General features: G+C 31.6%; 1 protein-coding gene across 9 annotated transcripts; it reads left to right on the top strand.

Moving 5' to 3' along the window:
* The first annotated feature begins 1,996 nt into the window (after window positions 1-1,996).
* Window positions 1,997-19,723, top strand: LOC116352586 (zinc finger protein 250). 9 transcript variants are annotated; one of them, XM_031785300.1, is made up of 12 exons: window positions 1,997-2,698; window positions 7,743-8,035; window positions 11,751-11,890; window positions 11,998-12,083; window positions 13,743-13,964; window positions 14,026-14,458; window positions 14,594-14,920; window positions 15,266-15,425; window positions 15,492-15,592; window positions 15,723-16,027; window positions 16,328-16,623; window positions 16,800-19,723. In XM_031785300.1, exons 2-12 carry the CDS (start codon window positions 7,910-7,912, stop codon window positions 17,022-17,024), a joined length of 2,421 nt encoding a protein of 806 aa, XP_031641160.1. In that variant the 5' UTR covers window positions 1,997-2,698; window positions 7,743-7,909; the 3' UTR covers window positions 17,025-19,723. The 9 variants fall into 9 exon arrangements, with proteins under 9 accessions (XP_031641160.1, XP_031641159.1, XP_031641161.1 ...); XM_031785299.1 differs by having other exon boundaries at window positions 2,153-2,698; window positions 11,766-11,890; window positions 16,779-19,723; XM_031785301.1 differs by having other exon boundaries at window positions 2,154-2,698; window positions 13,770-13,964; window positions 16,779-19,723.
* The last annotated feature ends 2,202 nt before the right edge of the window (window positions 19,724-21,925 follow it).

Raw genomic sequence — 21,925 nt, 5'->3', positions numbered from 1 at the left:
TACAGAAAGTGTTGGCGTATCGTGACAACCGCACAAAATTAATAGCACAAGTAAACATATCACAGAAATACACATGTAATTTTTCGATTTGGTTGTATTTTTTTCTCAATGTGTCTAACTGATCAGCATGTGTTTATCCGACACATTTACATTCATTCACATACAACAAAAGTCAAATTGCACTTGTGTGGTCACATTATAAAATCAGTAATCAAAACAGAATTGAAGCTCGGAAATGGTTCATTTCTCTCGAGATTTTTTAAATTCGAGACACATAAACAATTATAAATTAAAGTTGGATTGATGTTAATATAATAATATTGTTTATCCAGTGGTGGATTTAACAATGTAAAAAATGGTGCGTCATCATCATCAAATGAATGTTCAAAATAATCAGTAAAAATAATTGGTGGTTGTTATTTTTGTTTTGTTTAATCAAAAATGAAAAGTGTTTCATTTGAAAGATTTTTTTTAAAATCAACAAACTGCACAAATACAAATAAAGGATGGTAATTTAAAACCCATTTAGTTTTGGTATAAGAATTTATTCTGTTTTCAAAATATTTAGCCTTGAACAATTGTTCGGTTTTCCTAACGATCAGACGACCATAATATCAGTTTTTTTTTTAAATCATAAGAACTCAGTCTCATCACATACATATAGTTAAAACAATATTTACAAATGACAGATAATTAATATGAATTCCAAACTTCTATGCATTTCCAAAATAATTAATATAGCATTGTTTACTGGAAATTGTATCCCAACCGATACCTGAAAAAGAAATCAAATATTGATGAAAATTCATGTTATCGATATTGCAAAGCGAATTGATTTGCATTTGATATGCAAAGTGGAATCTTTTTTTTAAATCAGAATGGTTAAAATTTCGTTTGCCTTCAATTTATAACTGTATCGAAAGTGCTATAGCTTCATTTAATTATATACTTTTAAAATCGAAAATTATCGAAGAAATCTACAGCACTCTAATGCGTGTAATGAATACTGTTTCTTTCTTTTTGCCGCATTTTTGCTCTGCAATTGTAAATAAAAGCGTTTTTAGTGTTGGTAGATATGTTTTTGTAATTGATTGACTTTTGCTGTGATACATACTCACAAACTACACGCATACTGTCCTGAAAATAAACCATAATACACTATCAGCTCAAGCCAAACGAAAAACGCACACAAATTCGCCTGTTGATCGAAATAACAAAGATTGTCTGAAAATATATCCAACTAACGAGCATGTACTTAGTGCGTTTCAAATAGAATAACAATGGTCGGCATCATACAAACAAAAACAAAAAAATACATGCAAACTAAAGAAAAAAAAAGCAAAACACACATATATCCTATAGTATTTTGGATTATGAACTTGTCAGTGTTTTGTCAGCAACAGCGTATAAAACGGTTTGAGGTTTACATTGAAGGAAGGAGCAACACTACAACAACATACGAAAAGCGTCAAAAAGTAAATATAATACAAATTCGGCATATATTGAAACGGTAAAACAATCCATTTCTCATACATACACGAGAACCATCAGTAAAGAGTACTATATTTTTACGACTAAAAACATTCTTGCATAATATTCGGCCTTTTTTAACCAAAAAAATTACAGTTACTGATTCAGTTTTATTTTTCTATGTTTTAGTGCGATCATTAAAATAAGTCTTTTTCATTCACTGGAAATCGAGAAGATTGGCGTTTGTGTTGTTTGGGCATATTTCCCATGGCTTTGTCATGGAAATGTCATTGATCAATTGAAAAATATGTGTACTTGTTTCATGAATGGAGGAGAATATAAATAAAAATGTTACAAATGATGCTATGGTATTATATAGAATATACGATGATTCTCTGTGTGATATTTTTCTTGTATCTTTCAATGACTTGAGCAAAAACATAAATTATCGAATTTATATGTGCAATTTGCCTGCATAAAATACTGTCATTCAAATATTATTAAACAGACAGTTGAATTGAAATTTCTACCACTAGACAGTGTTGATGTCGTAGTTGTCAGCGCCAAAACAAACACATTTACGACCGGAAACACGTAAGTGTGTTTGAGTTGTTTTTTTTCCGATACACATCGGGCCACACTACTACCACGACGCCACCATGTATTCTATAATGATGTCTCTTTTTAAAGCGCACAGAAGCTATAATACTATCATTAGTGTGACAGAGATAACAAGGTGTAATTTCGTGTATGTTACAATCATCGGTTTTCATGAGTTCGTGTGTTCGGCTCTCTCTCTATGTAGATTGCCACACTCAAACATCCACGTCGCACACAAACGAACGCGAAAAAACCGAACGAACGAACACACGAAGCCCAAACAGCGGTAACAAATCCAATATAAAAAAACGTAGCACACAAAGACGTGAGGTTCAAGTAAAGCAATCATACATACTTCGTGTCAGTATTCAGTCACACTTGCTTTAATAAAGGTCACTAACACCAATACGCCACCGTTCCGCCGAAAATAAAATAAAAATAAAAATAAAAAACTACAACGAAAAACGCAAACGAGCGAACAGAGAAGCGAACTGAAAAAAATACGGCAAGAAGGCGAATTAAAAAAATACACACAACACGAAGGAAGAAATAACGCAGAAGTAATCACAATAAGTAGTGAATATAGCAAACCAACGCAGAACTCTGACGACCAACAACTACAGAAAAAGTGAGCGTTTTGAAATTTAATACGTACGCATTTTAGACATTTTTACACGAGAGAGCGAAAGGGATTTTTTTTATATTATATAAATGCTAAACAACAACGTAGAAAATAAAATTTAGAGGCCGAAAGAAAAAACAATTGTTACCGAAAGATATAAAAAATAAATCAAATCGAAAAACGAAAAGAATTCGTTCCATCTTAAATTGTGAGGATTAAAACGCGAAAAAATTAGCCAACTTGAATAATTGAATTTGTGCAGATATTTTGCCTTTTGATTTTTTCGCTCTATTATTTATTTTCTGCTTCTTTGCTGTTGCCGCCGTCGCTGCCATCACTCTCTTATAGTTAATATACCTATATCTCTATATATACACGTACGTATACATGAAATATAGCTGTGCTCTCTCATTACTTCTACTGTTGTTACTCTGTGTGTGCTGTGAATACGATTTTCGTCTGCTGTGAATATTTTCAATTTATACCAACATTATTAAAAATGGCGTCGCTTCATTGGAACTTTGTGTAAATCGTGTGTACCAATTAATGTGTAAAATGTTTGATTTTTTTTTCTCTCATTCATAACGCGCGGAGAATCGTTATAATTTTTAGTAAATTTAATCACTGTTATAGAAGAAAATTTCGATTATTTGATGTAAATACGTTTCAATAATTAAAATAAATATATCATTCAATTTTGGTGCAGTTTGAATGTAATTTTGGCTCGAATGCGAAAATATTAAACATCGACATTAATCAAAAATGAAAAAAAACTCTCATTTCCAGTATAAAAATGAGAAAATGTGCGTGTGTGTTTAATATGTATACATACAAAAATTTATTTATGTATTTGTTAAATTTTTCAACTTTGAGAGAATATAAACATTGGATAAATATCAATTGAATGATTAGAAATGCAGGAAAATGACTAAACAAAACTAATGCATCTGATTCCTTTTCTCCAATCGCTTTGAGAAATTAATATTAACTCAACATAATCATAAAATGCATTCAAATCGCCATGAGTGGAAGCAAGAAAAAATAATAATTTAAAAGACATTCAATCCATTTGTGTCATATAAAATACCATATTGTGACACAATTCTACATACAAAAATTCCAATTCGTAATCATTCAAGTGACTATTATCAGTAAAAGAATTCTGAATTCCACTGTATTTGGCCGAATAAAATGTCGCTGCGATGAAGCGCAATATATTTGTCACATAGATAATCATTTATTGTTTTTGATCAGCACACAGAGAAGGAGAGAATATACATAATATGAAAACGTTCACAACGTTCCAAAAGGAGTTCACACCAGGTTCGTTCGCGTATTCGGTTCAGTTATCTCTCCTCCTCACTTTCTTCTTGCTTCGTACATGTATTAAAAAAGTAGTATAAGTTGTTTTCTGGGACCTGGTGTATGTATAGTCGCCATACTACAATTTTTGAACCGTATACATCGGTGTATGTACAGTTTTACACTCTTTGCGCGTCTGTGTGTCGTTAATATATAAGAGCGTCTATTCGATGTATGCGTCTCTCTGTGTATAACGCCACAAACATTTCCAAATCATATCATATCGTTTTCGATTTCGAATATTGTTTCATTTCATTACACATTTCAATTCAACATCCACTTATGACAGAAAAAATCAAAAACTGTACAAATTTAAATAAAACCAAAACAAATAAACAAATATGGAATTACATCTAATCATAATGTACTTCTCTAATGGTTGCAGTCTCTCTCTCTCTCTCTCTCTCTCTATGTGTGTGTGTGTCTGATGTCTGATTATTTTTTGAATGAGCTTACGAAGACGGAAAAAGTTCGCGCGCCTCAATTAAAAAGTCAAACTTCATTTTATGTATATATTCAAGTTAAAATGACTTAAGCCACTTTTATAACATTTTATTTAGTTTTTCATTTGATTTAGTTACTGAAACTCCTATATCGGTCCCGATCAATCGGATAAATCAACGGAACTAAGCTATTGATGGTTTTTGTTGACGACCCAAATCTAATTTTGTATAGTAGTCAAACATTTTAATTACAGTTACTTGTTGGATCCCACTTCAAAAGAGAAAATATTCCGCTTTACGCTGATAAAAACATTCATAGAAAATTCTTGATTATGTCTGAAAACCAAATTAAGAAGATGTTAACATCGGCCAAAAGTCTTAATGAACAAAAAACGAAAATATTCGTGTTCTCCTTCAAAATCGATCTACAATTAAAGAAAAAATGCACAATAAGCAAGCTATAACTCGCTTTTAATATCTAGGTCTACGTAAAACGCATTTGCGGTATTTCTAATCAAATATTAATCGTATTTATTTGTTGTAATTGCTTGATGTGTTTTGTTTGTTCATTATTTATGATTAGTGAATATCCGTACGTGCAATGTACTTTATATCAAAAGTAATCAGTGATAGTCAAAATACTGCATGTGTGGGTACCACATTTTTCCCAAACATTCAATAATTCATTGATGTAAAATTCCATTTGTTTGTATTTTCTTTTTTCGTATTTACTCCCCCCACTTGACCGATAAATACATGCGACAATTCAGAAAGCATATTATTGTCACATGCAAATACTTAGCAAATAAAAAATGTTCATATGCAACGAAAAATGGTAGAGATAATTTCTAGATATATAGACAATATTGTCGCCGTGTTCGTTATGTTTTATTCCAAATTCAAAGCGTGCATTAAGATTTTATTTTCGTTATTGTCAAACAAGATACTCTGTAGAAAATATGAAATAAAAGTGATGAATTGAGCGAGCCAAGAAATAAAATAATAATAAAATCATATCCAACTGCAATAAGCGAAATGAAAACGCGCCTCTCTCAATAGCCGAACCGAATAAGAAAAAAGAAGAAAAAAAAACAAACGACCGAACGAACAAAAAATAGAAGAGGCTGAACTGAAACGAATTTTAATGATAAATAACACAAAACGCTAAATACTAACATTCGTGAAACCTCAAAAAGTTTCACATGCAATAGCGATTTCAGTTTGTTATTGTTGTTTTTATGTATTATTCTCTCTCTCTTCGTTTTTTTTAGTTCTTCATACAGTCAGTGAGTTCCTCACATCTCTCACTGGCGTGTTGAAATCGCGTGTTCTCAATAATAATATACGAATTCGTTGTGTAAGCGGGGTATCGAATGAAATAGGAAGTTACAATACATAGCCCGCGATACAAATGCTAAAAAACATATTTATATGTATGTATATAATATAGTCATAAAGTGATTGAATATGAAAAACGTGTGAGTGTTGTATATTTGAATGTGTACTTGTGCCTGTGTTTTTTGTGCGTAAGTATAAGAGGAGGTTCGTAGGGAGGGAAATTGTAAGATAGAACATACAAGATACAAGATACATCAATTGAGTAGATAAAGAGTGAGACATAGCCCCGTATATTTTTATTTGCATTTTAAATAATCATTCACAGCCGATACCGTTGTTGCGACTAATTGCAAACGATGGGCGCGCAATGCGTGGGACAGAATACATGGAAGGACTATCATACGAATTTTATTTGCATTTAATTAGAATAGACAATATTCTTATTGTCTCGTTTTAAATGTATCTGTAATGTGAATCATACCGATTGTTAATGTACGTTCGGAGATCTATTGGATGTCGCTCTTTCAATACAAAATATTGCAATATAATATAACGTAGTGTATATAAGCCATATTGTCGAAGACGATCGCAAAAATTCATTTAGACGTTGTTGGTAATTTTTAGCGCTCATTCATGACCAAATCTGAATATGAAGTCCCTTTTTTTATTTAACACGCAAATTAGTATAAAGCAATATTTTTGCCGCCTTCATCGTAACCGCTATAGCTATCGTTACTGTGCATATCATGCTGTGCTTGTATTCTTATTTATATTCCGCTTTTGACGTGTGTTTTAATTTCAAAGTCGAAAAACCACATTTTTCGTTGTACAACTAAACGCGCGCACATAAACATAACTATGGTGTTTAATGAATCAAACTGCAAGTTTGAACAGTATTTTCTGTATTTATTTTTTTCAATATAGATTTTGTTGGTATTGCACGTGGTTGAACTTCGAAACTCATTCAACTTTCTTATATGAATGTTTTTGATTGCTCTTTTGCTGCGCGCCATTTACACATTCGCCAAAATTTTGGCACCAATATTGAAATGAGATTAGCTACGATTTCGATTCATTTGCTTGAACTAATTTTTTTCTCACGTTTTAAGCAAAGAGACCAACTTTTTATGGTCTTTCATTTTCCTGCGCAATAACATAATTTGTAATAAAGGCCAGACATCACATTTTTGTGAGATACATCAATTGTATACAACCAAATAAAATTGTCAGGTGTGAACTGGACGTAATTTATTTTTTCGCAAAGTATTTTGCTTGACGTATGTATTTATGAATGTGTGAAAAAAGTAACATATTATGGGTGCTGTGCAGATGTATGCAGATATAATCATGTCGCTATATGTTAGTTAGACCCAAACATATGGAGAGCGTGTCGTATATCTACGGATGTAACTATATCAAAATGAATCGTTGATAATTTACGATAATTCGGAAAATCTCAAGTTTTGACATGATTGAGCAAACATTGAGCTCTCGACTAGGCGCTTGCAATGCTCAAAACAAAAAAACTCGTATGTAATTTTGAATTATGGTTTTAATTTGTTACAATGCATATAGAAAAAAGAATGGTATTAAATGACCACTATAAATTAATAAATCTATTGTTAACAAGATTTTCACCAATAGATTTCCAAATGTCAGATGTATTTTATGTGTAGTAAGTTAGTAAGGACAGGAATTCGAAAGTACGGTTTCGATTATTCCCACTTTTACTCTAAGCAAATATATATATTGTACATAAACACTTTTGTTGTCAGTGGTTTGGTTACGTAAATTTTTATGAAGAGATGGGATCTTATTTGATGATTTTTATTACATTTTTTTGTGTACATCGTCTTATTTTCAACAAAAAGTAAATATATTAAAATGTGTCTGTTTTTTTTTCATAGGTTATACTTTGGCAGACGAAGAGAAAACTGTTGCGATTAACACGTTTCAATTATCAAATTACTAAATAAACAAATTCAGAAATTATCATCAATATTGTGAGAACGTAGAAAAGAATATAAAATACACGCTTCAACGCTGCAGGAAAATACATAATTTCTAAACGAATATGGCAGCGCAAAGTAATCCGCCAGCGAGTTTCGGTTATACGTGGGGTTTTGCAGACAACTCACGATCAGATGGCTCACAAATTGTCGAAATATCACCGAATATCAATTATACAGTTAGCGATAACGTAAGTTAATTATATATTTAAATTTTTGTATATATCTTTTGTTTTGTATTATTTTGGTTCAATTTTAAATGAATAAAATACATATTTGGCCATTAGCTCAAATTCGATTTCAATTTACATTCATGCAAAGTGTAAATTCATTACAATCAAACGTTTTGCATTGGTAATAATAGAATTTTGTTTTAAATTTTTCATAACATCAAAAATGTTTGTAAATTCTAAGGCCTAACATTCTTCGCCACTAATTCGACCGCACTGAAGTAAAAAAAAGTGAATACACATAAACATAAACTGTAGTCTATTGCATGGCTTAATGTTTATTATTTATAAAACGAAAAGCATAAAAAAACATATAACAAATCAACAAATTTACGCGCGAAATGTAACAACACACAGGCACACACAATGTCTAATCAATGAATGTATCCCAGTGACAGAGAGAAAAAGTGAAAAAGACAGCAACCCTAAAGCACGTGTAGTTAGTGCAATGTTATTGCCATAGAAGATAAGAAAATACATAAAAATATTATATATGTTTTCCGCGTCCACACATACACACAAACTATTACACACATGAAAAACAAATTTTTGACTACCGGCAAATCTTATAACTACATAAGTCAAAATAATATAATAACACATAATCACAATCACACAATGAGCACAAATATGCATAAAGAGCAAAAGCAAGAGACATATCTACGCGCACATCTTTATTTTACCATCATAATAGAACGTACTCTCCATACATACATCACACCAACGCCAAATGCCATGCCATGCCATGCCATGCCATCAACAATGTGATATACCAAGTGGGAGAGTGTGAATGTACCATACACGGGGCACATAGAGCATAACAAAACATTGAAATACAACCAAAGCATAATACATTCAAAAACGAAAAGAAAAGAATGAAAACAAGAACAATACACTTTGTTGACATACTCTCTCTCTCTCTATCTGACACACAATTTTTTTTTGATGGATTTTATATATCATATATTCTTTAATCGAATCACCACAATTTCATATTCTGTATGCATCTCTCTCTACTTTTTTGTTGTCAATAGATTGAGTTCCGCATTCAGACTTTCACTCACTACACAATTTTTTATTTATGAAAACATTTATGAAAAAAATAATCAAGCTATTTTCACTAAGACATTTAGTAAAAAGCTGGAACATTTATTTACCTAATTTTATTAAGCTTGTGTAGAACACCCATGCGAATTGTCCCACCACTAAGCAATACATGCTGTTGACAATTAAACACAAAAACAACGAAGACCTAGACCGAAAACACATCCATCTGATATATTGTGAAAACAAATACTGTGACATTGTCTAATGTGTAATACCGCAAAATAAAATACATTCAAAACTTAATATATAAAATAAAATCTATCGAAATAGGAGAAAATCAAAACAAAACCACATACGTAAATCTTGGAATGAAGCACACGACATTTGTGGAAAATGAGTAAAAACTACAAGTATGTGATAGTATACAATATTTCACAGCATCGGAAAGCGTTTATATATGTGAAAACATCCAAGCGCTAAAAATTCCAACAAAATACTATCAGTAATATATTATTATTCAATTGCAATAATATTCAATTCAAGTACAATTTTTTTCTCATTTAACATGGTTAAATTTTATAAGTTTTAAAGTCCATGCTACACTTTCAGCGGTATAAAACTTCCAAATAAAAAAGAATTTTAAACAATCAAAAAATATACAATCCAACGTTTAATTCTATTGTTCTCCAATTGCCAATAATTTCATAAATACATGGAAAATGAGTGATTGTGGATAGCTTGAATAATGAAAGAAAAAAAACAATCGGCAGTGACCATATTTTATCATTCGATTTACTCTTAATTAAACTTATTAAATTCTATTAAATGTTCACTCTTTTCCACCGATGATGAAATGTACTCCTTGTAATGCCTTCTTTCTAAGTGTTATTCGTATCTCGTATTTTTCCGGTTTTTTTTTGTGTATTTTGTCCGATGTTCATCATCAATTCATTTTTTGTTGGATGGCGAGGAACTCATTCCACGCGTATTCTCTTTCTCCTTCCTTTATACCGAATTGGACGTTGGCACGCATTGCGCATGATTCACATTCACACAAAATGGCGTGCAAAAGATTCAATTCTAAAACAATCGAAATGCTTATGTGTTTGTATTTTTTGTTGAATTCCAGCGATGAATATTACTCTGCTTTTTTTTCGTCCCAAAAACGAACTATTCACTTTATTTGAAAAGTAAAAGTTCATTCTCTTTTTAATGCCTTAAATCTAGCCCATATAATGTTATGGACATACTAATTTTCAGTCAAATTTTGGATTTTTAGAAAAAAACATATTTTTCTGGTCAATCAATGTTATGATTTTCAGCTTAAAAGACTCAAATTAAAATGAAAATACTCTAAAGAATTTGTCGCAAAAAATGTGTACATTTTTCCTAGGGGGAAACCGCGCTTTTGAATATTGCAGATAAAGAAGAGATTTTAACTTTTTTAGCGCATTTGAATAGATATAAGTACAAAATGTCAATTTTTAACAAATATGTGAGATATTGTGAGATATTGTGATCTAATAATTGTTCTGGAAGTGGGCTTTGGTGGATCCTCAGGATCATTAGACCGCTCCCAGTTCTGGAAGTGGGTTTTGGTGGATCCTCAGGATGGACCAGACTATGGTTTGACAATGCCCTGGCCCATCCTGAGGGTCCACTTCCAGAACTGGGAGCATTCTCATGATCCTGAGGATCAACCAAAGCCCACTTCCAGAAACTAGGATATGATTGAATACTTACAGATATTGTCAGATATGGTCGGATATTTTAATTTTTATGAGATTTTAGGAATAAAGTTAAATTTTGGTACATAAATACGCGCGGAATCCCCCTAGCATTTTTCTATAGTATCTAGATTTTTTTTTTACTTTTTACGTTGCAATGTAGCGCAAGAGAAACAATATTCTTTTGACAATGTAAATGTAAATCATGTAAATTGAAATTGAATTTTGCCAGAGTTCGTAATGTTTTGAATTTTAACATAATCCACATATCTATTGAAAATATCGAGAGGAGAGTATGTTTTTATTCAGACATTACTCAGCCATAAGCGCTGAATAACATAATCTCTTCTAGACATATTCAAAAGATATATAGATGAACAAAAATTGATCCGATATTCGATAAATTGAACTTGGATTCAAAGAATACGAACAAAATATACATATAAGGAGTTTTTTAATTCATCACACATGTATTCTTTATTTTACTTCTTTTTATTCCTTTCAAATGCATTATCGCTTCACTACAACCACAAACGCATCACCAAATCATCTAATATGCCATACAAATAATAAATAAATATGCTTGACCTATTTACATAACAAAAAAATAATTACGCACACATTCGCACCGGCTTGAATTAATCATCTTCATCTCATTATCATCATCATCATCAATATCATCCGTCGTCAACATGATCGTTATTATTACAACAAAAACATCGTGTGAACCACTTTGTGAATGAATGTGTTTATCTCCACATGCAATATATACCCACATACATACGTACATGCATACACATACTTGCACATACAAAAAACATCATAAACAAAACCAAAAATCACAATATTTTGTGATCGCCTGTGTTGTGCAACACACGAAAAACTGCATCGAAATTTTACAGATGCCCTACTTGCAGTTAACCGACGGAGGTATCACTGTACAACAAAAGGACGTAAAAGGAGCTATCGCACACACTAATAAAGGAGTTGTTCGCCGTATGTTTGTAGTCAATGAACCATTTTCACAAGCGTCCACACAAAGGTTAGTGATTTATTTTCAACTCAAAATAGACTGAACATACTAAAGTACTTGATAAACTAAACATGTTTTCGACATTTATTTTGAATAAATTTAATCTTCTATTTTAGCGGCAATTTCCGTGTTATTACGGGTAATGCAGCCTCAACCGTTGGAAAGAAACATGATGTGCTGAGCATTGGATGCGATAAAAACTGTAATTATTCCATTTATTTACTTAAATTTATACATTACATAGGAACTAATATTCACACGCGGACTCTTATAAACAAATTTTGCTTCTTGTGTGCTTTCGTTGGTGACACTTTATACTATTAAAAAAAACTACAGAACGTACATACAATACCCTCTGAAATACTTGAAAGTTATTTGAAAACAAATGTTGATTGGCTCAAATGTTGGCTTAAATTTAGTGTTTTGTGGATGTATGAATTGTAGTCGGTAGTGTTAATATTCATGTCGAAAAAAATCGCATAAACAAAAGTACCGAATAATTCTTTGTTCATCGAAAAAATATTTTGGCACCATTCAATAATTAAAATTGCGTGCGACCAAAAAGTCGAAAGTAGAATTGAGCGTTCTTGGTAGTTGTTTAATATTCAACTTCATACCACAAGTTGTTCCTTCCGAGGCACACGGTATTTTGGACTAGAAAAAATATAATGTCCAAAAATCCTTCAGTTAAACATTCTATCGTCAAAGTTGAATTAAAAAAATAAAAAATGGCTCACATTTCAATCTCAAATATTAAAAAAAGAAACACAAACTTGAAATCAGAAGCCACAAAACTTTGCTGCGGACACGTTAACATTTATCAATGGCGTCAAATACTATTTTCAATATTGTATTCATAACGGTTACCATAACGGCTATTTAATTTTTTAACTAAGGGAGAAAAAGAAAAGAATGAAACCCCTTGTGCTTAACCTTATATAAATTCGATTCAAAGCGATCATATTTTCCAACAAATAGGACAAAAAACTCCTCGACTTCATTTTTCTTCAAAATTAAAAAAAAAAAACAACAACAAACATACACAGACTAAAAACCTTAAGGGAACAATTATCCATTATTCATTCTATGTTTAATTAACTATTCCCATGGATAATCGCGAGTATAGTTTGATTTTATTTATTAACTTTTATTTTGTTTTGTTTTTAACAATTATTATTATCAACTTGATTTTTGTTGGGCTTCAAATTTTCATGGAAATATTTTTGGTTTCAAAATTTTACTTTTTAACATATTTACACATACATTTCTAAAAATTCAGGAATTATTCCTCTGATGAGAAGGATGGTGAAGAGTCAAATGAGAAGTTGAGGTGGATGTTTTTTAACCAAAAGAAATATATTTTTGAAATAAAAATAGTTTTTTGACTAAAAAATGTCATCCTCAACGCTCTCCTCCTGTTCACTTGCCTCCTCAGAGGAATAATCCCTGTTAAAAAGTAATCTTTCATTTTCATATTATGATTAACAATTTAATACACTCATATACATTCATCCAATCACAAAATTTCGATTTTCGTTTTTTCATTATCGATTGTCGATTAGATTAATTTTTAAAACTTTTTTTTTGTTAACACGTAATTATTGTTTGTGATAAGTTGTTCCCGCATTAGTTCCCTTTGCAAACACATAAATACACAATCTAAATTAGTCAAACAATTTAAACCCTTTAACACATTTTTCCGAAATTTAATTGCCAAATGAAAGCAACACAATATACCACTCACTCACACATTCAAAATTCTAACGTACTCTGAATCAAACAAACTATAACAACTACAACTACAAAAACAAACAAATTAAAATTGAAAATACATCACGAATGAATTCGATGCTCTGGTTAGATCAATCAGATCAATCTCATTCTCTAGCCAATGGTATTCTGGACAATAAGACGCAAACCGTTTTAACATCGGCTTCGAAAAATACGTCTACGTTTATGAGCCCAATCGGAACGCTTCAGTTAACACCTGAAGAATGTAATGAAATATTAATGAAACGTGCCGCAGCAGCTGCGCAACAACAAAATCATACGACAATAACGACCACTGATGGACAGCACACAGGTACGCTAGTCGACCGTATGAAATGTATTAACGTCTTTGTTTAAAACATTTTTATTTCCAGATTTTTTAATACGTGAAGGTATATCGGTGCAAGTGCAAAAGGTGATTCAAGGCTTGGAGGATGCGGATGATTCACAAGCTACATCATCAACACACTGTAAATTGGAGCCAGTGCTCGAGATCAATCCAAAAGAGGAAATTTTAACAGCCGAAGAACATGAATTGGCTACGGGCGGTGCACCCAAAGAACGTCCATATGCATGTGAAGAATGTGGCAAGAGTTTTTTGCTTAAACACCATTTAACCACACATGCTCGCGTCCATACTGGTGAACGACCTCACGTGTGTGTTCATTGTGGAAAATCTTTTGCACACAAACACTGTTTAAATACACATTTGCTGTTGCATTCAACTGATCGTCCATATCAGTGCAGCGAATGTAAAAAGAGTTTTACACTCAAGCATCATTTGTTAACGCATTCACGGGTCCATAGGTTTGTGCCAAAAAAAACAATCTAAATTTTTCATATTGGACAAAATCATATGAATTTAAGTGATTAAAAAATGCATCTCATTTTTATTAATTTACCAATTCCATCTATTTTATTTTATTTTATATTTATCAATAGTCGTGAAAGACCCTTCATTTGCCAGGAATGCGGCCGATCGTTCCCATTGAAACGTCATTTGGTGACACACAGTAAATTTCATGCTGGTGAAAGACCTTACGTGTGTGACGAATGCGGTGAAAGTTTTGCCCAGGAAAACCATTTGATTATGCATTCGCGATTCCATGGTTCGCTCAATCCATTTGTCTGTTCTGATTGTGGCGCAACGTTTCCGCGAAAATTCCAATTGGTCAATCATGGACGTATTCATGGACGTGTACCACACTCTTGCACTGTTTGCGGAAAGGAGTTCTTGCAGAAGCGAACATTAGTAGCGCATATGAGGTTGTACGTCTATAATTTATGCTTTCATTTTTTCCTTTTCTTTTGTTATCATTATTTTTATCATCAATTGTATTTATTTTTAAATTGAACCAAGCATGTGATCATTTTCTAATGGCATTTATCTTATATTTTGTCTTCAATTCATCTTGATCTATCATATCATTTGCTTTTTTATTGATTTTTCTATTATAATATTTTATTTGCTAACTATCTATCTATCTATCAATTTGCTACTCTATTTAATGTTTTTGACAATTATTATTATACTGACGTAATATCAAAATGATTGCTAATAATATTTTCTTGCCTTTTTAATTACATGTGCCATAATTTATTGAATGAGAGCAGATTGCATACAGGCGATCAACCATATCCATGCACTGCATGCGGTGAAGGTTTCCGCACAAAAGCAGAACTTAATCAGCACAACCGTGCTACACATGGAGGAATAAATCCAAATTCAGCGAATACAACGATCGTTGTATCTGGATCGCAACAACAACAAATGGTGAGTAGGAAAAATCATTTAAAACTAATCTGAATTGATGGTGGTTTTCTATCCTGTTTTATTTAGCATCAGCCCCAAACTGTAACTGTTGTCAGTCAATCAAATAATGGCTTAGTAACTACTATCACATCGCCAGAGACATCACCGAGACCGCAATATGCATGCCGGTTGGTTTCAATAGTTTACCTATTTTCTTTGTTTACTTCTTCATTTTTTTTATTTCCACTCGGTTTTTTTCAATTGATACATTTAATAAACATTATACTCATTTTTTTGTTTTGTAACTAAAAAATGTAGGGAATGTGGTCAAGCTTTTAATAGTCGCGAAGCGTTAGCACTTCATCTTCGATTACATACTGGTGACAAGAGCTTAATGACCGATTTATGTGCATTGACTGCTGCATTACCAGGTCATTTCTTAAGTACGAACACAGGTGCAACTGTGTTAACGTCGAATCATTCAGTTGTCCAGCAGACACCTGTGCCGGTACAAATTTTGTCAAGCGGACAAGTAGTACAACCAATCGTTCAGAATACACAGCATCACCAACAGCAGCAACATCATCAACAGCACCAAATGGTGCAACATCACAATAACACAGGTATGAACAGAAAAAGACTAAATCATTTAAATCCATTAACACAAATTACAAATCCAAGACCAAAATAAAACCCAATTTTTTGTCATCATCATTTCTTTGGTTTACATTAATACACCTAACCCAAACTATATGCGTTTCCATTTTTGAGAATAGTTCACGTGTATCACGTGAGTTAGTGAAGTGATACATATGCAACCTTTCTTAAAACTGTAAACAACATAGTTGAAAAGAACAAAAATCGTTGTCAAAACTCATTATTATTTCCACCCCCTCATGAATTCAATAATTCAAATCATAAAGGTATGACCGAAATAATCGATGTTTCTGAAACAGGCCATCAAAGCGTGGTTGTAACAGCACCACAACAAAAGCCGAAAACACATTTCTGTACAAGTTGCGGTAAAGGATTTGCTGCCAAACATGGCCTTCTACAACATAATCGTCGGCATCCGAATGGTGGTTGTACTCTACGTACGCACGTTTGTGAATGCGGTAAAGCATTTTTCCAGAAGAATCATTTGATGCTTCATCAACGCCAGCATTTGGAAACAAAACCATCGGTAGCTAGTTTGCAACAGCAAGCTCAACAACAACAGGTTCGTTTCGTAACAATCATTTCTCCCTTTTACGATTTACCCTTATAAAATTGACGCCACAATTTAAAGTTATTTTAAATTTCGTTGATAAAAAAATGAGCAATGATCAAGTGACCACAATTTACACCTCCTCCCTCATTTTCATCTTAATTCAGATTGTTGTTGAAATCCCGCAGGATGCGCAAAATCAACAATTACAAAATCAACAACAAGCTCAGAATCAGGCGCAGCAAGCTCAGAATCAGCAACAAAACTCACAACAAACCGTTCAACAGCAACAGTTAACCCGTGAAGTGTTAATCGGAAATCAACCGGTACATGTGCAGGTTTTGCAAGGAAACACCGCACAAGTAATCAAATATGAAATTAACATTCCTCAAGAGAGTCAACAAATCGAATGAACAAATTGCCATGTCGATGATGGAAGGAATGAAAAAAGTTTTACTTATATAAATAAAATCTAAATCTAAAGTTATAGTTTCTCTTGCGAATTTTTTTAAGAAAAAAAAAAACAAAAAAAAAATGATGATTAATAGAAGAGGAAAAGAAAAATCATAAAAACCAAGATAACTTCAGGCCCTTTTTTGACTGTAAAAAAATCAATTGTATACAGCGGCTCGATTTGATAGTTGAAATTGAACATATAAGGATAGAAACGAAACTATAAATGTAAACTGAAATTGTGTATGTAATTAGAATACATAGATTTTTTGCGGTCAGAGAAGTGAATTTGCAATCAAAGTCAAGGCTTTCAAATGCATAGTAATAACACCAGACAAACAAAATAATAAGTTTCAAAATCATACACGACATACGAAGCGAATAGATACAGAAAAACGCAGCTAAAGGAACATTTTATTTTCGTTTTCACAAAGAATTTGATACAGCATTGTGTGTTTTTCTTCTCTCAAAAAGCTGCTAGAATACTTTGCAATCGGTGCGTGTAGCAAAACCAAAAACGATTTTTTTCAACTGTTTACTTTCGATTTAATTTATATATTATGATATATTTTTCTCTGCAAGTTCTAAAACTCGTGAGGAATTTGAGAAAAGTGAGAAATGTGAAAGAGAGTGTAAGGTATAGGGAAAGCGTTGTTATTACTTATGATAGATGAAACCGACACAATTTGTTAACCAATCTCAAAAATAAAATTGCACACTGTCTTAAAATGGAGATTCTGAAGCACTCTGAGCGATAGAAAGAGAGAGAAAATAATTTTATGAACATACCATATGAGTTTTTTAAAAACCATTGAGAAATTAAGGACAAAATATTGCAAACGTTTTTATGGAATTAGAATGCAACAATAAATGCGCAAGAATCTATTTTTGAGAATCACAAAAACACACCACCAACAAATTTTATATCCTTTGTTTCACACATTAACACACACACACACTCTCTCCACATTTTTATTATAGAACTTGTTTTTTCTTTATTTCTCTTCTTCAAAAATCAAGCACAACATTGAGAATATAGAAAGTTCAAGTCCAAGCACATATGCATTCTCTTTTTTTGATAAAACAAAAAATAGACAAAAATTTAACTATTTCTTCAACTGCAGACCAACCATTTTTGCCTCAAGTAAATAATAATGAACAATGATTCGTTTTTTGTAGTTGCCATTTATTTTTATAGGACATAATGAATTGAATGATCAAATTAAAAAAATAGTGCATTTATTTACTACAACAACGATACAACGTGTGCTATACAAAAAATGTTGTCAATTTGTCCAGTAAAAATTGTCTTTGTTTTATTTTCATCGAAATTATCGTATTGTTTTTTATAACACCAATTCATGTTTATGAAGGTTGAATTGCGTGAAGAGATCGAAATGAAAATTATTGTGCCACGTTCACTCACTCACAAATATATACACGCTGAAAACTCATTAAGAAGGAAAACATTTTCTGAAAAACTATCTAAAGATAGTTGAATCATATTCATTGTGAATTTAAAGAGATAATTCAAAACGGACGTATGTATAAAAATTGTATGTATTTTATATATGATTTTTTTTTCTTAAAGTTTTAATACAAAAAAAATATTTTTTTTTTCATTTTGCTATAAAGAAAAAACATATGTTTTCACACCATTCACAAACACAGACACAAAATGTAGCACGAAATATCATCAAAATGCACGTGCATTTACACGCTCGTATACAAAATTAAAATAAAACACCAATAAAGACCGTATGCGTAACATGTACACTAATAATCATTTTTTTAGTGAATCCACATTTGAAATAATGGCCATACCGCTAACCTCTGCAGATTTCGCGTATATTAATTCATTTATTCGTGACACAGAACAGTAGCCGATTCAATATATTTTCACCAGTGCCAAGAGGCAATAGCAGTCATTTTGCTTCATCGAAATCACCAATCAAATGATGGTAAAAAATGAAATTATAAATAAACCTAAACTTAGAATATGAGATACACAAAACAGTCGGTAGCAAAAATAAACATGATGATTAAAAAGGAATATCTGTTTTTTTTTTATTTGAAAGTTAAACGAATAAACGGAAAACAAACAAAAACTTATTATATATGATACAGATAGAATACGAAAAAAATTAATAAAAAAGAGTAGTTGAAAAATATACTATTAACTTTAAGATATAGGTACGCGAGAATTTATTATTGCGGGCATAAACAATATTAATAGTAAACAATTTACGATATAAATACAACCATACAAAACGTTAATCGTAAATAAAAACAGTAACAACTGGAAATAGGACGAAATCAATAAAGAAAACACAGAATTGGATTGGAACACACAAAAAAATTGTACCATTAAAATAGAAATGATCTTAGTTTAGGCACTTACACGCGGAAAAACACACATTTGCAAAAGAAAATAATTTGTTTAAATAAAACAAAATGAATGAGGGTTAAAAAAGTAAAAAAAAAAAATTTGTGAAGTTCAAACTAAACATAAAGTGGATATTTTTACTATACAAAAACATAAAAAGAGGAAAGCAGTGAATAATAATATTGATAATAATAGTAAATGGTTTATGATTAATGATAATTTAGGGTGTAAATCTTATCTAAATAAAATGAAAAACTATAAATAAAAAAAAAACAAAAACACACAGAGAGAGAGACACAAGGGAAAAATTCTATTAAACTATTTTCTAAGTTTTGAAGAGAAAGAATCGTTATGCCGGTCACACCGACATTGACAACACAGTGCGCAATATGCAAATTGCAACAACAGTATAGTAGTATATATACATATAAATGTAATTTGTAATAATAGTCAAATCGAAATTGAATGGCGGGCATAATTTTGCAAATAACAGTTGAACTCTCACACATAAATATTTCAAGGGGAAAATTGTAAAGATAAATCGTATTTCTGCTGTTACTGGCTGCATCATAAAGTACATCGAACTGCGAATAAAACACAAAAAACACACATACATACACTAGAAAACAAAAATACTTCAGTCGTTTTTTGGTCAACCAGCACAATACAATTGTCTATGTGTGCGAGAAGTCGTATCAAAGTCCTTGCCATGCATACCCACAGTTTAGTGCCTTTATACGATTTTCGATTATTTTGCATAGAATAGAACAAGCTCATTTATAATTTGTTTGTTCCTGATTTTATTTTATTTTTCTTCATATTTTCTTCGTTTGCTACGGCATACTCGTAAATTGAAATGCAAAAAAGAACACGAATAAATAGTTAAATTCTAAGGGTAAACAAATAGAATCTCCTTTGGCAAAGGTGGCACTGCGTAAAGTGGCAGAGGGAAATCATGATTGGAACCACACGTGTGTGTTCGCGTTGCAAAATGTGTGCATATTTGGGACGATCTTAGATTGATGTATATCATCGTCATTAACACCGTTTGTACAAAATACAAAACGGGCGTAATTCTCTCAATGTTGGTGTTTTTTTATTTTCTGTTCGCTGCTCATATAGACTTTCTGCGATAAAATCTACGAATTTTGATTTATTCTCTATAATCAGATTTACATTCTCAAATAAAAGGACTCTTGATCACATAAGTACACATATTTTAAAGATTTCTATGTGAATCCCCTCTCCAATATTTTTCTCCGCGCCATTTCAACCAGCTCACAATTTGAAAGCAAATAAAAAAGCGCGTTTACATTTTAAACAATCACATGTAAAACATATCTGGTGAAGACGATGAAAATCTTTGTAGTTGATCTTGTCTTCTAATGTCTAATTTTTTGCTGATGGATAATTTGAATATCTATATTTGAATAAGTTCTGTGTGAGCAATTGAACAAATTGAAAATATGAATATTTAAACATCTGACGAAACGATCCACACTAAAATAGCACGATCAATGAAAAAAACATTTTCCATTATATTGTAAACGTGAGTGAACTAATGCGAATAAATGAATAAATGCTACGCGTAAGTCCTAGAGTGCAAGAGAGACAGACAGAGAGAGAAAGGAAGAAAGAAAGATAGAAAAAGAAGAAAAAGAAGAAAATAAGATTCTCGTGTAAACAATAATAGTGAGAATAAGAGAGATGTAAAATGTGATCTATGCGATTGCTATGTAACGATCACAGTCCGTATTGGTAAATGATGAACAGAAACAAAAAATTGATTGAATATAACAATGCATAAAATGTGTTATTTTTAATAAATCCTATATTACTATTATTATTCTAATGCTATACAAAATAGACGTCAACAAGATTTAAATGAAAACAAATAAAAAATGAAATGAATTTTAAAACGTAAAAAATCACACAATTTAATTTCTTATATTTTCATAATGGAGAGGAACATTTTAAGATAATTAAATAAATCATTTGAAAAAAATTGATAGTTATCGTTTTTATTTCAATCTAGTTCATAGAATCCGTTCCAAAAACGTTTAGAGCATTTATGTTTCTCTAATCTATAGTTTTGTGCCGTAGGAAATTTTTTTATTGCAGTAGGAAAAATAGTTCTCGGAACATTTGCCAGAACTTTGTAGACAAAAAGAGGGCGACAAAAAGGTCAACGAATGGAAATGTGACGACGACAACTGCGGTAGATAGATAAAACTTGTGTATTAAATAGATAAAATCGACAAAGCAAAAAAAACATGGCAATTTTTATATGTCTTGGTGTTTCTATTTGATCGACCGTAATTACATTTTTCTTGCTTCTCTATATTACTTAATGTATTTCTCTTTGTTGCTATTTTTTTATATGTCGCACATGAGAGTCTGCGCAAATATGAGAATATGCGCTGTTACTTCTCTCTCTCTCTCTCTCTCTCTCTCTCTCTCTCTCTCTCTCTCTCT

This window comes from Contarinia nasturtii, unplaced genomic scaffold (genome assembly GCF_009176525.2).
Source record: "Contarinia nasturtii isolate CC-2019 unplaced genomic scaffold, AAFC_CNas_1.1 Cnas_scaffold_187, whole genome shotgun sequence".
Lineage (NCBI taxonomy): Eukaryota > Metazoa > Arthropoda > Insecta > Diptera > Cecidomyiidae > Contarinia > Contarinia nasturtii.
Note: the sequence above shows the minus strand (reverse complement) of the source record. Positions and strands in the feature narration are given on the sequence as shown.

What these genes read in the sequence shown, in the direction of transcription:
- LOC116352586 (XM_031785295.1), top strand. Translation starts at nt 7,910, where the DNA reads ATGGCAGCGCAAAGTAATCCGCCAGCGAGTTTCGGTTATACGTGGGGT. An exon ending in GCAACATCACAATAACACAG is followed by an intron (nt 16,028 to 16,327) that starts GTATGAACAGAA and finishes CAAATCATAAAG; the next exon opens with GTATGACCGAAATAATCGAT. An exon ending in AGCAAGCTCAACAACAACAG is followed by an intron (nt 16,624 to 16,778) that starts GTTCGTTTCGTA and finishes ATCTTAATTCAG; the next exon opens with ATTGTTGTTGAAATCCCGCA.